We start from the raw sequence: 15,674 nt of genomic DNA on the forward strand, positions 1-15,674 counted from the left end.
AAGTTCAAGAATAGGCGTTATAAGCGAATTAAGACTGTAAACGTGTTTGTGAAGTAAACTCCATTAAAAATTTTAAGCAGTAAGAAAGGTAACGATTTTAATGTTAAATAAAAATATTTTTCCAGTAAGAAAGGTTAGAGCCAACAAGAATGAAGAAGTAGGTCGCAGATTGTACCGTGCTGGATTACGTGAAGCAGCATTTTTGAAGTTGTACATCACTTTCGGAATTGACTGAATCGAACATCAAAAGTTTTCCTCCCTTCACAAATACTCACTTTCTTAATTACATTTAAATCTTCAAAATCTTTGCAGCCTTGTCCTTCTTCGTTTTTCTTTGAATTTTTGGATAAGCTTGGCATTTCCGTCATGCTTCAGACAGTGGTCGACATAATCAGGGCCGAGGATTTCTTCTTCTAGAGGCATCCGCAGCCCCACCAACTTATGCAAAGGCTGAAAAGACGGGAAAAATAATTTTGAATGATTGCAATTTTAGATTTTGATCGCCTGCAATCTTTTTATACAAAAATAATATTCCTAAAAATGTTTTGGGGAATAAATCTCTGATTAATTTCGTGATTAGCAATGCAATAGGTAATGTCATTATCGTTTGTCATTGATCGTGGAGGTTTTGCTAATGCCACTTGGGAGCAGAAGATCCTTTCGAGCATAGCGAGTAAAAATTTTAAGGTTGAAGTGAGCGGCTACTGTGAGAAGAAGGTTCTCAAATGGAGAGGAGCCCGACAAGCCTCAATAGATGACGATGACAGCACCACCTCTACAAAATTTAGGCATGATTTTATAGGGGAGGCAGAAGACTTCCAAAATTCTGCACCCATGGTAACTGCTAAGACGAACCACAGGACTTTCGGACCCATGAATTTAATGAGCATGTACTCTACAAATACTTGGTCATCGTCTTTTGGTTCATTTTATCACTAGCAACTGCTTAGTAAATGATTAAGTACATGTTATAAAAGTAATGCAATTGAGAGCCTCACACTTCATTAATACGTCTAGGGGTGCTGGAAAAGGGGGTACTCAGCTCCTACTCTGAACCTAGAGACAGAGTGATTTTCAGGGTCCTCTACAACTAGGTGAATAATGTGTAGAGGTTGGTACGGGGGATTCTGAAGGGTAAGTGTAGCCTAACCCTAAAGTTTTGCGAGCAAATGGTAAAATTGTCTACGTAGAAAAAGTACATAAATGAATTATTATAAATGTCTAGTCGTGTAAGGTAAATTGAAATATCGTATTTACAGAAGGTGGTTCAGGTTAAATGCGTTTCTGGGAAAATGTACAAATGTCTCACAATTTCTATAGGTTAATAACAATGTTTAAGTATTCTGTAAATCTAAAAATCTTAACGTATTTACTTGCTAATAATTGCAGACATTTCAGCATCTAGAATTCGATGTTTTGCGAAAAGAAAGAGACATTTTCAAAATTAGGCTCGTGTTCTGCTCATTTGAATGAGGCTAATATACATATGCATGCTCTCACATCCCTAAAATTAATAGAGACGTCCATTTCCGCCTGTAAACCGGATGTTTGTCTTTCGATACAATCCGTGGTCGGACAGTACATGTATGTATTTCAAGAAAAAATAAATAAATAAACCGTCCATGTGGAGGCTTCTTCAGCTAGACGTCGGGTTCATATACCAAAGGAAGGCCCTTCGCAAAAAAATCAGAACGTTCTTTCAATATTTAATTGGCGGGAAAAAAAAAAAAAAAAACAATTCATCTCATAGTTTGCATTGGAAAATCGAAAGTCGGAACTTTGTCTTGGACTAGATTATAACTTGATTAAGACATCGAAACATTTAAAGAATTGCTAATGAAAGTCACCCGAGGGTGAAAGTCTCATGATTAAAGAAGAAAATGCTCAAATCACAGTTGGCTGACTGATATTATAGTAGTTAGATGAATTGTAATAGCGAATAGAAAGTATGCCTAGTAAGATAAAGTAAATTAAGCTTATAAGTTTTTATCTGCTTCTAAGAATTTGTCAGGAGAACAATTTCTGAAAAATAAAGCAGGGTCTTTGCCAATACCTGCCTTTAATAATAATAAATAATAATAAAAACCACGTATTAAATTCATTATTTAAAACTAAATATTTTTGATTAAAAATAATAGAGGAAAAGGTGTAAAAATGGGCACAGGTGTAAATATGGGCACTGCTCCCTAGTGGCTATGGGAGGTACTGAGAATTGACGACTAGGACTGTAGATGGTGCTATCTATTAATAAGATAGCAGAAAGCAGTTGGAAGCATTCTTCCGTTTGTGTCTTGACTCTATGATAAAATTTATTTGATAAAACAATAGGTATTTATGCTCTAATTAGCTCAGAAGCTTTCAGCAAGTTTCATCTTATTCAGAAAAATATAGGCTTGCGTAAAGAACAAAAGTGTTACCGTATTACCCCGCATTATCCGACACGCTGGAAAAAAGCGAGGTTGACCAACATGCCGAGAAATTCGAGTTTTCCGGCATGGCGGATAATTTAAGTTCTTTTTTGCAACAGAACAAAAGTAAATTTCCCCATTCAGTTCCAATCAGAAAGCAAACCACTGTAAGGAAATAAATAAATCCCTTTAGTAACCATTTTTGAAACAAATGTGTATTGCATATAATATGTGCTTATTATTTATGGTAGGGCATTATTAATGATTTTCAGAAGCAATCATCGTTACTGCGATTTGTTCATGCTTTTTTAAAATAAATTATTTTAGGTTCCGTTTCAAAGAGGTAAGTTTATTTTTTATTTATTGAATAGCTATGGTAAATTCCTTAGCACTGGTTTAGGGACGGTAACTTACTGCTTAAATGTTTGCTTACTTAGTTTAATTTAACTTTTATAAAATTATTCGTTATTAAACAGTATTTTTCTTGTTAAAATAGCAAATAACATTGTTAGTAAATATTTTTTATAAAAAATTAAACTGTTCATTAGTACTACATAATAAGATATAATGCGGATAATAAGATATAATATGCAAAGTAAGTCTTTTAAATGGAAGTTTCTGCTTTCTTTCACCTCGATGTTGGAGAAAATGATGGAGTTGAATTTTTAAAAAATATTTCAGAATATTTAAATGGCCACATCATTTTATTGTCTAATTCCGAAAACGTTTTGACCAATTCAAGCCCATCCTCTTCAACTCTCAATGAAACCCTATGAATGCCGTAAAACTCGTTTCTTTGCCTGTACAGTTTGATTGCAAAGAAAACAACCTCTCTGAAGTATTTTTCACGTATTACGGATGTGATAATAATGTATTCAGGTCGATGTTTTTTTTTTTTTTTTTTTTTTAACACCGATATTGCGTTTGATGTTTTTCCCAAAGTTGATGTTTTATGTTTGAAAAAATAATCTCACAGAATAAAAAATGGAAAAAGATAGTTGTTAAGAAGTGTATATGCAGCATGAGTTATTGTGCAAATTAGTGTTTTTCTCGGACTGCAACTTTTAAGAGGCATGTGTAATCGTTTTCTTTTCATGTTCTTATAAAACAATTTCACAGGGATATCTGGAAATCGGATATCTTAAGCTACTTTTTGAAACACACCTTTTGTCACTCATTCTTTTACGTCACATGTGATAGTGTCCACCTTTCTTAAGCCTTGGTTTCTTAGGAGCGAACACGCCGATCGTCGGCGTCGCTCCTCGCCGAGGCGAAAACTTGTTCTTCTGCGCATGCGCGCCCGAGCTAAATTGAAATCGTGAATGGTTACGCCGGAATCCACTTGACTTTGATTTCAGCGTCACGGCGAGGAGCGACGTCGAAGATCGGCGATTCGCTTCTAGGAAACCAGAGCTTTAGGTGTAGTTGGTGTAAATATAAGCGTCCATTTAAAGAGTGCCCATAACTGTACCATCTCTTTTTTTCAAACAAAAATTATTTCTCAAGCGATGCAACTTGCTTCTTTTGTGATGAAAAGTTATCTGAGAGTTGTGGGTGAAACGTGTTATGTGCCGAATGTGAGCGCACTTAGATTTTGCCGGGGTCGAAAGATCCAGTTACGTTTGCGATTTCTCTAAATATCCTTTTGCCTGTGATAAATAAATTCTCTACAACTTTGTGTGGTTTTATCCTGTTTTGAAACTATTTTTGATGGCTTTTTGGAAGAGTGCCCGTATTTACAACCCTTTTTTCTTTCTGGTGCTTTTATTAAAAGCTTTTTGTTAATCGAAGTTTTTGACATGAAGTCATTGATATTAATAATTTTTTCGCCTTCTCGCATTTAGGATACTTGTAAAAGTTGCTAATGAAAGGCAAAAATCTAGAATGTTTTGAGTTTTAAGTAATTTTAAATCAAAAACAAATAATATTTACACCTTTTCCTCTGCTATACGATTTATATCAAAGTTGAACTTAAAATTTTAATCTGTTGCTACCCCAAAATCGCTGATGCAGTCTTATTTTATATTAAATCTCCATTTTTAGAATTATGAGCACATTTTAGTTTGCTAAGCATATATATTTCAAAATAAACTTATCTTTAAATTCTTGATGTGTTTAAAACATATCATTTATGAGTTGAGTATCACTTCATCTTCTTCGTCTTCATTTTAATCGGGGGGGGGGGGATAATTTGAATATAAACATGACCTGTTTAGAATTTTATGGTCCTGTTATAAAAATTTACTTTTCTTTTCTTTATTTCACCTCATCACTGGAACTTTACAAACAGTTTTCAACAAATTTCATGTAAATGTATATCAATTTGCATATAAATGGCAAAGCATACTCAAATGACCCCGTGGATGCAGAAATTTTTGTATAGTAGTAGTGGTTAGAGAGGAAAGCATGTTTTTAATAACAATCTTATTCAATGTTTTCAAACTTAGGTTGAATGTAGGTACAATGGAAATAATGGAATAGTATGAATACCAAGCATTAATAATTGTAAGTATTAAGATAGATTTTAGACTGAAAATGCCGCAAATATAGCGCAAACAAACCGTTTACTGACGGGAGGTAGTTTTTGTTACAAAACATTTGAGTAAATTTGAACCATCTTCCAACTCATTGTAGTGCCTGTTTTTGTAGTTCAGTAGAATAATTATTTTTTCTTCTGATAAGTAAAATATAATGTCTATCCGAATTACCCGCAGTATTTAAAATTATTAATTAAATGAAAGCAAATAATGATAAATGTTTCGATTCAACGACAAATTGAAGTAAACGAATGAACTGCCTACATACTTAAAGGTGGAAAATATAGAGTAACAAGTTAATTAGAAGCACTATTTGGGAGCAGTTGGTGTGCCTTGTATTGCCATCTCCATAGAGCTGAACTTATTTTTTAGCAATTTCAATTATAGTATTGGCAAAATGCTTCTGGCATATACTCATAGGTAAAGATGATGTTTATAACTGAATTTTTGTAGGCATATCAAATGATTAGTTTTCGAATTAGTTAACAAAATATAACTTATACCTAAATTACCCCGTATACCCAAATTATCCAAATCCACTTACCATTTACAAAACAAATAAATAAATCGAAGAAGAAAAAATAAATAACCCCTACGGGAAGAATATTGAAAATAAAAAGTCTATCAAATTTTATTCAGAGCATTGATTATGCTAAATACTAAACCATTGGGATTTGAAATGTATTTAGTCAATAAAAATCAAAGTTTCACAAACAAAAACAAATTAATATTTCATAACTAAAAATTAAAATATACCTTTCATAAATAAAAACAAAGTATCAATTTCATAAATAAAAATATTGATGGAAAATAAAGATTCTCACATAAAGCAGCAAAGTGGATGTGACTGTGCTCCAGGCAATTAGTATTCCAGAAGCCAAAGCTTGGGGCCCCAGCAAACCCCATCCTCCACCCTTGAAGAGCCCATTTTTGCCCCGAGTGTAATTTCTTATGGAGTCCTTTTCCGAAAATAGACCGATAGCGAGAAGACCCCAAGCTCCTGCGACTCCATGCACTGCGAACGTGCACGTGGGATCGTCAACGTGCAGCATGTCCAGCAGGGGCGCAGAAGGCAGCACTAACAAGGCGGCGACCGCCCCAATCAAGATAGCCTCCCAGGGGCGAACGATGGTGCATCCACCTACAAAATAAAGGGGAGTCAGTGCCCTAAATACTTTCAAAAGTTCCTTTTTTTGTTTTTTATATATTTTGAAACTCCATTTAAATACTGTTTAAATGATACAAACTTTTTGATCGCGCTCATATTAGAAGTAAGTTAAAATAAGATGAGGCATAATTTTTCCCTTTAAACTGCAATATTTCGAAATGGTTTTTGAAACTAAATGTTCCTTTTTCTCAGAAACTAAATTGTGTTAGGCTTTGAAATTTTTACCACGTATTCCATACATCTAATTGCATATACTGAATTTGTTTTATTTCTCATATACGAAAAATAGAGCTGATTTCGTGTTGCAAAATGGCATTTTTTGGAAAAAAAAATGCAGTGACTTACACATTAGAATGTTTTCATTCTGTAAAATTTTACTTCAGTATAGAGAAAAGAGTCTACTTAAGGTACAGAAAAAATTTCATTATTGTATCTTTAATCGATTTTCAGGAAAGGTACATGAACCTGTGCAAATTAACATTGACGGTACAGGGGGGTACTGACTCTTCTTAATAACAAAAGATTATACAGCATGGAGAAATGGCTTTTTGACCTATGAAATAAAATGTGTGATTCTTTAATGAATGAACCAAGGGTGTGGGTAGGGACTAGCATCCAGTCCTAAGCAACGACTAGCATTAAGTTGAATTGTGACATCTTGAATTCAAATTATGTCTTTCGCAATTACAAAGTGCAATACTACTCGTTGGGTTTCTTGCTTCTACAAATTGTTTCTAACGCAGTCATAATTGCGAAAAACATAATTTGAATTCAAGATGTCAAAATTCAACTTTATTCCCGATGCTGGATAATGGATGCTAAATATTATATGTGCTTCCAGGCGACACACTTCCAGGCGTTGAAGGAAGAGAAGCTGGAGTAGGCTGCAGCAACCACTGCCCAGGAGGAGCATTCGCGCGCGGAGGCCGGTGGACCTCAAAAAGGTTTGGGTCACATTCAACGGTCAAGTGAAAGCAATAAGCAATCGTGATTGCAAATAAATAATGAAAATCTATCGTATTAAAATATTCGCGCGTCTCTCTGTACTTCTGTGTGTCTCTGTTTGTAATCTCATTGTCTCGACAACGGACGGGAGTTGAGAGTCAGGGTCAAACCAGGTATCACAATTTTCTGAATTTTCTAAGGATCTATAGTGTATCCCTCAATCTCATCTTTGAAGGACATTCATGAACATGAATATTAATTGAAACTTCAATTGAGGCAGTGAGAAGCAAAGGAATGTAAAACGCTTATAAAGGATACGTCCTAGGTAGGTTTTCATTGATTTTTTTTCAGCTAAATCATGCTGTACAGCAGCACCTACCAGGGCTACTAGTACTGTCTCTTGCTTCAAGACAGAGGAGGGGTTCACCTACCATTTGTACTAGTTATCTCCAAACTTTAATTTTGCCACTTGCATCCCTTTGCTTCTCACTACCTCAACTGTCATTTAATTGAATTTTGCAATCCTCATGTGATTTCATGACTGAGAGTTATTTTGCATTTCTGTTTATATAAAATATATTTTCCTTTAAGTTCCAAAATATTTAAAAAAACACAAATATGCAATTTTCAGAAATAGTTAAGCTATTTCTTTTTTAAGGCGAAACAATAATTACTTTCTTAAAAATCCCGTTAGAATACAACGAAACAAAACAGTAATTAATAAACAAATTTTGTTTTTCTTAGAAATTTGCAGCTTTGATATAATTAATTCCTTCAGTTAAATTTTTTACACATGCATGCAAGTGTTTATTTTTCTAAGAACTCTTTTAACAAGAGTGGTGCAAATAGTCAAAACTCTAAGCACTGGGGACGTTGTGTATATATATTTCTATACTAATATAATATAAAGTTGTAGAGTTTGTTTGTTTGAACGCGCTATGTGGAACAACTGATTCGAATCAAAAAATTCTTTTGGTGTTGAATAGTCCATTCATTGAAGAAGGCTATAGGCTATATAACATCACGCTATGACTAATAGGAGTGGATCAGCAATAAAAAATGTTATGAAAACAGGAAAATTTATATTGTAACATATAAAATGCTTGAAACGCAGAATATGCTAGCAATGGTGGCTAGACCTGAAAGTGCGGGCTTCGCAATTCAGTAGGCGTAGGTTCGAGTCAGCCATGTGGCCAATTTCAAGGGTACTTTTCAGAGAAAATCCTTAACGATGCTACAAAGCATTTGTAAAAAATATACATAAACACGTATCATTGTCTTATTTTTCTTATTAATTAACTAATAATATAAAGCTGAAGTGATTGTTTGAACGCACTACACTCAGAAACTACTGGTTCGAATTGAAAAATTCTTTTTGTGTTCAATAGTCCATTTATTGAGGAAGGCTATGGCTATTTTTTAAAAGTCAGATTTACTGAAATATTTGTAATAGCAAATTTAATGTTTAATTAATTGTTTACTTCTATGAATTCCTAATAGATGGCGGGGTAAGTTTAGTTTTATGAATTCCTAATTGATGGCAGAGTAAGTTAACTTTTCGAAAGAGCGCTGGTCGAGAGTGTCAATAGCTGCGAGGAGTCATGACCATACTACGTTGTTGTGATCAGCGAACAGATTTTTGAATGCGTTTTTTTTCGATGTTCTGGTACATAATTTGATTTTGTAGAATTTTTCCATTGGGTTTTGCTTTCCTTGTCTCTTCAACGTTTGTTTTTGTTCTTATAGTTGAAGATAGTTACTTATCTCAGTAAATAATTTGATCTGCCCTTATTATACAATTGTGATTGTTCTTTATAGCGTTTTTATTATGACATTGCTGTTTATTTGGTGAAACACTGTAAATTGCAGGGAAGAAAAAACACTTCACTCGCTAAAGGGCAGGGTTACGGTAGCGTAGTTGCTTGGCGCGTAAAGCGATGAACTATGTAGTTGAAGGATTATTTTGAGCTTTAAAGCTACTGTTAATATTTTTATGTGTTTTGGCGAATAGTTTTAAATTCCAAAGACACTTTAATAGATATTTTGAAAAGGTGTCTACGCATTTTAGTTGAAAAAAAAAATCATTCCACATCAGAAGGGGGTGGGGGGTGGGGGTGGCGTGGATTTTTTTTTATTCAACGGACTTCCTTTAACTTCTTTGCACGGGCATCATCGTGTGGGTACTACTATATATATATATATATATATATATATATATATTGTCTAGCGCAAAATGTAGCATTTATCATGCTTTAATTTTCATAATATAAACATTTTTCGTTGTATATTTTGCAGAACTTTTTAGATGCTACAACTGCTAGTTATCAGTTTTGAGTGATTTGGACTTAGACCACTATATAGCTTTTACTCGCTTTATATCATCTAAATAGTTTTTGAAATAATTTAATGTTATGTGTATACGCATTTATTATCTACACTCCAGTTTTTCAGACACTTTTAGTCCCCTCCCCCACTTAACTAAATTTGAATTTCAGAGGAAAACGAATGCAAGGAAGAATATATCCAACATTCTTTAAGATTTCAGGGTACCTAAACTTTTTTTTAAGAGTCGAAATTCTAAATATGCGACATTTACATTTGGAACAATTGCTTTGAATATTTGCATTGTTTGAACGTTTGAACTACATGCATATGAAATCCTTTTCTTAATGCATCATTTTATTCAAATTTCTCGAGCATATTGCAGTCACAAGAAATTTTCGTGAAACGTGCTTGTAATATTTTCTAACAGAAGCATAAAGGGAGAAATTAAAGATATGTATGTGAGGCAGTGAGAAGCAAAGGGATGTAAGTGGACGTTCTCAAGTTTTCAGTAAAACGCGTTTAAAGATAACGTCCTAGGTAGGCTTTTATTGAATTCTTTTTCGAAATCATACTGTACAACAGGGCTATTATTACTATCTCTTGTCTCAAGACAGAGGAGAGATTCAACTACCGTTTGTAGGGGAAACCCGGGCAACGTGAATACCTTAAACTTTCCTTGCTTATTGTCGTTTAGTTATAACTGGGGAAATTGAAACAAATATTTATAATCACTCTTCGTTTAATGAGCTTACGTAATGCAATAACGATTGTCGTTAATATTAATTAAACTTTTATATATTAGTCAAGTTTTCAACAATGGCATGAATATCCACTTTGCACGACACCCCGGGTAAAGTGGATTCAGTACTAGGGCAAAGCGAACAACAACATTATTTGTCATAAAACTAAACATTAAAAATAAAGTAACTATTGAATGTTCATGGAACAAATTCAAAAAACATTTATTTGCTACAATGCTAATTGCTGTAATTGTTACAAACATAGAAATTGAACTTAAAAATGAAATAAACTTTGAAAATTAAAGGAACATATTAAAAAACTTTTTTTTGCTACTATGCTAATTATTGTAGTTATTACAAGTAAAGAAATTGAACTTAAGAATAAAAAAAAACATTGAAAATTCCAGGAACACATTAAAAAACATTTTTGCTACACTACTAATAATTGCACTAAGAAAAATCAACATCCAAAATTATAGGAGCATATTATTAAAAAAGAAAAAAAAAACATTTTTTTTGCTACATTACTAGTCATTGCAGTTATCACAAACAAAATTCATAACCATTTTCGAATGCTGAACACTCTTTCTGAGTACAAAGACGACATTGTGTACAGTTTTTCGTTGGTGGATCATCTTTTTCAATGTACATTTCACCACAGAAAATGCACCTAACACATCTTCAAATTTCTTTCCTTATATCTTTATATTATTCTATTTTTCAGTTTTATGTATTGTGGCAGAGATATTTGATTTACAGTCTTTGGTAATGGTAGCAGTCATGCTAATAGTCTTCTGAGAAGCTTTAGTCTGAACATCATCTAGTGACTTCATGAGTCTTTCTTGCTTTTTCAAATTTTTGTTTCTGATCTTCCTTTACTGGAGTTTTTGTTAGGAGTGTAGATCTTTGTAGCTTGTTGTTATTGGTTTAGCAGACTGAGGAATAGCTCGTAAAACTGAAAGACTACACTAGTTCTTAGAATATCCAGGTTTGGATGAAGCGGCGGGAACATCATTGCCTAGGACCCCAGGGGAGGCCCTCCCCCAGGAGAGATTTCAGACTCCGTGGGAGTATAAGGACTGTCTTCAATGGTAGCATTATTTTGAGATCACAAAATTGAAGGATTTCCAGGTTCGGATGAAGTGACTTGTCAGGACCGGGCAAAATGAATATGGTATCCACTTTGTCCAATCCGCTTTGCCTTTCAGGTACATTTCTGAGGTTATCCCAAATTACTAAAAAACCAGCTCGTCTAAAATCGTCGTCTACGGATAGTTGAAAGCTACATCAGCATGCATAATATCCTTCTCACAACAAAGAACATGTCACAAATAGTATTAAAGTTATAAACAAAACACTTACCTCTGCAAATTAATATTATTTTCTCAAAAACATACTCTGTCAGTTCATTGGCACCGCACGACGCGAACTCGTCTAGACGTGTTTGCCGCACACGGAGCGGCAACAGATAACTTTTGCTATGACAATGCGGCTGCCGACCAACGAACAATTTGGGAGTTATAGGCAATATTCGCTTTGCCAGGGGTATCCACTTTACCATGCTTTCCCCTACTGGTTATCTTCAAATTTTAATTTTGCCACTTACATCCCTTTGCTTCTCATTGCCTCAAATATGAAAATATGAGGTATATGAATCACATATAAAGCCTACGAGAGGCCATATCAGCCTGTCGGAAAATAGGGACTTGGCCTTTAGAAGAGCTCTGCTTGGAGTCGGAGCAGTATTAGTTTTATAATTTTTTATGGCAAGAGGTGATCTTTCGACCAAACTAACAGGGGGCCTTGGTTGTCGGCGGGCAGGGCCGTCGGAAGACGGGGAAGATCGTCACCCGGCTAAAGTTTGAGAGGGAGCCACAAACTAAACTTTCGCTGCATTAGGATTTTTTTTTTATTTTTCTCTACATTTCTCCTTAAAAAGTTTTTTAAATGTAACACATTGCATATAATTCGTGTTTTTTATGATACACATAGATTTTAGATTTCATATTCAATTGTGTAATAACTTATCTAAACATTTTGGGTTTTTTTCCGTGGGATCTTTTTTCACTATCCTCTGTGGGGGGTGAGGATAAGGAGCGCAAGAAATTTTTTGCTGTGGTGCCATAATCTTTTGGGACGGTCCTGACTTATATGAAGAAATTAAATAAATTCCTTTGAGCTAAAAAGTAAAGTATGAAATAACAATGTCAAAAAGCAAACTTACTTAGTTTACTGCAGAAACGTGCTTCGGAGTTATAAAAAGAGCTTTTTTCAATGCACAAGCTTATGGATAAAAAGACATCTGACAAAAGCTAAGATCAATAAGCAAACAGATTAAAAAGTAAAAATAGCAGGTTAACTAAACACCAATGAGCAAATTATTAACCAATAAAGAACCAATAGGAATGTACATAGAGCAAAAGCTCTTGCTTATACCCTTTGACCTCCCGGGTGAAATTTGAAATTACGGGCTTGATTTCTTTTGGTCGCTTTTAAGGGAAGAGGCCCAAACGGAATTACCGCACACATTAAATCACTTCGGAAGTTCAGGGTGCTTTCTTCGGAGTCAAACATGTGCATCAATTCAGTGTAATATTTGAAAACAAATCACACATCAAAATATATTTTAAAAAATTGTTGGATTTACATTATTATTATTATTTTGAAAAATCATTTAACTGGAATTTATTTTGTTATAACTTAAAGGGGGAAAATATTAACTAGCACAAATATAGGACTTTTTAATTAAAAGAAATCAATAAACCAAAATTTTCTTATTTCCTCACCAGATATCGCCACTAAAGATCCCATTACAGCATTCATCAATATCGGAACGTCATGAATACCTCTTCGCAATACGAAACTGTAAGGAAAAAAAGGTAATCAATCTCCCAGATTTGCAAAAGCAAACTTTGCATTCTTTCAATTTTACCTCCTTTTTCAAGAGAAATTTTTTTAAATACATTAGTATACAATGGCGGAGGGGAAGGGTCTTGGTTAAATCACCCAGAACCTTCCCTTTTAAGCTAAGCTGCCAATCCTAGTATACTAATATTTATGTAACCGGAAAAGTTAAAATCTGGCATTCTGCTGATTTCAGGCATTTTATACAATATGATTAAAGTGAAAAACCAACGTAAATAAAGCACAAATTTTGAAAAAAATACAGCATCTAGCTATTTCAAGGCTACAATGGAGCCTCTTTATCAGTGCAAAAAGCTCACCAACACAACCAAAAGTCGCGAGAGAACTGACAACAACCACTTGGACACCGGTATTTATATCAAAGAGGGCCAGCCAATAGGAATTCAGGACACAAGACAACAAACAACCAATCAGCAAACGACATGTCAACCCCGGGCTCAGAGCAAGGAGGAGAGACAACCAATCAGAAGCCAGAAGACAAAAAGACAACGAAGAAACCAAAAAAGCAATTATAGAAATTGCTTCCAAATATCATGAAAAAAATGGAGTGCTGAAAAAATCATTGACAAGAGAATGAGAATTTTTCCAAATATAGTAAGCTTCCCAGAAATCGAGGTCATAAACCGAAGAACATTTACAAATAATCTTTGCAGATGAAAAATCAAAACAGTGACCAGAAGTTCAACAATGCTGAGCGATAGAAGAACGAGCAAGTTCTTTATGTTTAACACAATTTTCGTGTCCTTTCATACGGTGCTTAAAAGCCCATTTAGTCTGCCCAGCGTAACGAAGTCCATACTTGCAGGAGATGCTTTAAATACCTCAGTTGCTAAATGGAAAAATTTTATACTCTTACCAATGATTTTTCTAGCACTCAATTTTTTCATGATATTTGGAAGCAATTTCTATAATTGTGCTTTTTCGGTTTCTTCGTTGTATCTCACTCTTTTTGTCTCCTGGCTTCTGATTGGTTGTCTCTCCCCCTTGCACTGAGCCTGGGGTTGACAGGTCGTTTGCTGATTGGTTGTTTGTTGTCTTGTGTCCTGAATTCCTATTGGTTGACCCTCTTTGGTATAAATACCGGTGTCCAAGTGGCTGTTGTCATTTCTCGCGCTCCGTTGTAGCCTCGAAATAGCTATATGCTGTATTTTCTTCGAAATTTGTGCTTTATTTACGTTGGTTTTTCATTTTAATCATATAATAGCACAAAGCTTATATGATAATTTTTCATTTTATACAATGCTTAAAACTAGCCGGCAGTGGGCAGTGTATGAAACGATTTATAGTTCATACATTTCCTAGGCATTCTATTATTCTATAACGAAATCTAATATGATGCCAGAAAAGTATGAAATACATCTCCGATTCATTTCTAGGTCTAGACTACAATGTTGCAGCAACTACGTTTAATTTTAATTCCGTATTTTTCATATGAACATTTTGTTTATCTTGATAAGATAGGCACAAATTTTGTTTTAAACAACGTTTATATATAATTTTTCATTTTTAATACAATTTTTTAATGGCACATAATTTTTTCACAAAAACATTTGAAGTTTTGAGAAATACACATCATTTATATGATTGTTTTATATGGACCTTTTTTAATACATTGGTCTAAACAGCATTTGTCATTCTAGGCATTAAAATGCCTAAATATTATACACAATGCCAAGGGATAGTACATAATAATTCTCATATTTGATGCTCTGCCTAGGAAGGACCGGTATTGCATACAGTACCAAGTCATTATGTAGAATGTCGGCATTTCATACTTTGCTGGTAACATATCACACCCCGCCAAGGAAAGCGACACAACTCAAACTTTTGGGAAAAGCAAAGCTCCATTTCATACGTGTTTCTATCGCGATAAGACGCGTATCGAGTGAAGCCTTGGGAAAACTTACTAAATATTGATTTAAAATCTAAGTTTAATACTCTTTCTTGCCACAAAACTCGCACAAAGTTAGCTTTACATAACTGGTAAGTGCTGGCGTAACAACGATACAATTGATAGTGACACGTCATTAAAATTTCATAACTTAAAAGAAACATTTTGAATTTCAAATGTGCACCGTTAGTTTAGACAACAAAAACTAACCAGTAAACATCACATTATAATATTTTGTGCGAATTGTAATAATTGAGATTAAATCACTTAAAACTACTATTTCGTATAAAACCCTAATTTTCTCTAATTCTTTTTTTTTTTTTTGAGTTGGGTCACCTTGCCGATGTGCGATATATCGCACACCTAGTACAACACGGTCACATCTGCAAAAACTATTTTTCGAAGAAAATGTTGCGCCTTAAAATTTTAATCTTGCGCCTTAGCTTGAATTCGTATAGTGACACACTGACACATCTCAAAAATAGGGTAAATTTTTTTTTTCGTTTGTGAGTGTCATGCATTTTAATAGAACTATTAAAAATGCACCAGGACATGTATATAACATATAACTCAAAATCGACAATTTTGGACTTGTGGCGGTGTTGTATTAGGTGTACGATGTATCAGGATTACATTCAATGTAAGGAACAAGGATGCATAGGGCTGTACATGTAAAGGATTATACTGCCGTGCTAAGCACAAAAGTGGTATCTGCAGTCAAACTCAAAGCTTAAA

The 15,674-nt window shown here is 34.2% G+C and overlaps 1 protein-coding gene across 1 annotated transcript in view; it reads right to left on the reverse strand.

The window, feature by feature from the left end:
* Positions 1-297: 297 nt before the first annotated feature.
* Positions 298-15,674, reverse strand: part of LOC129222979 (putative ammonium transporter 3) — a 37,670-nt gene continuing 22,293 nt past the window's right edge. Inside the window, exons 6-8 of the mRNA XM_054857542.1 lie at positions 12,910-12,986; positions 5,770-6,086; positions 298-450 (exon numbers count right to left, since the gene is read on the reverse strand). Of these exons, the coding sequence (XP_054713517.1) occupies positions 298-450; positions 5,770-6,086; positions 12,910-12,986 (547 nt within the window). The remainder of the gene's footprint in view (positions 451-5,769; positions 6,087-12,909; positions 12,987-15,674) is intronic.

This window comes from Uloborus diversus, chromosome 5 (assembly GCF_026930045.1).
Source record: "Uloborus diversus isolate 005 chromosome 5, Udiv.v.3.1, whole genome shotgun sequence".
NCBI lineage: Eukaryota > Metazoa > Arthropoda > Arachnida > Araneae > Uloboridae > Uloborus > Uloborus diversus.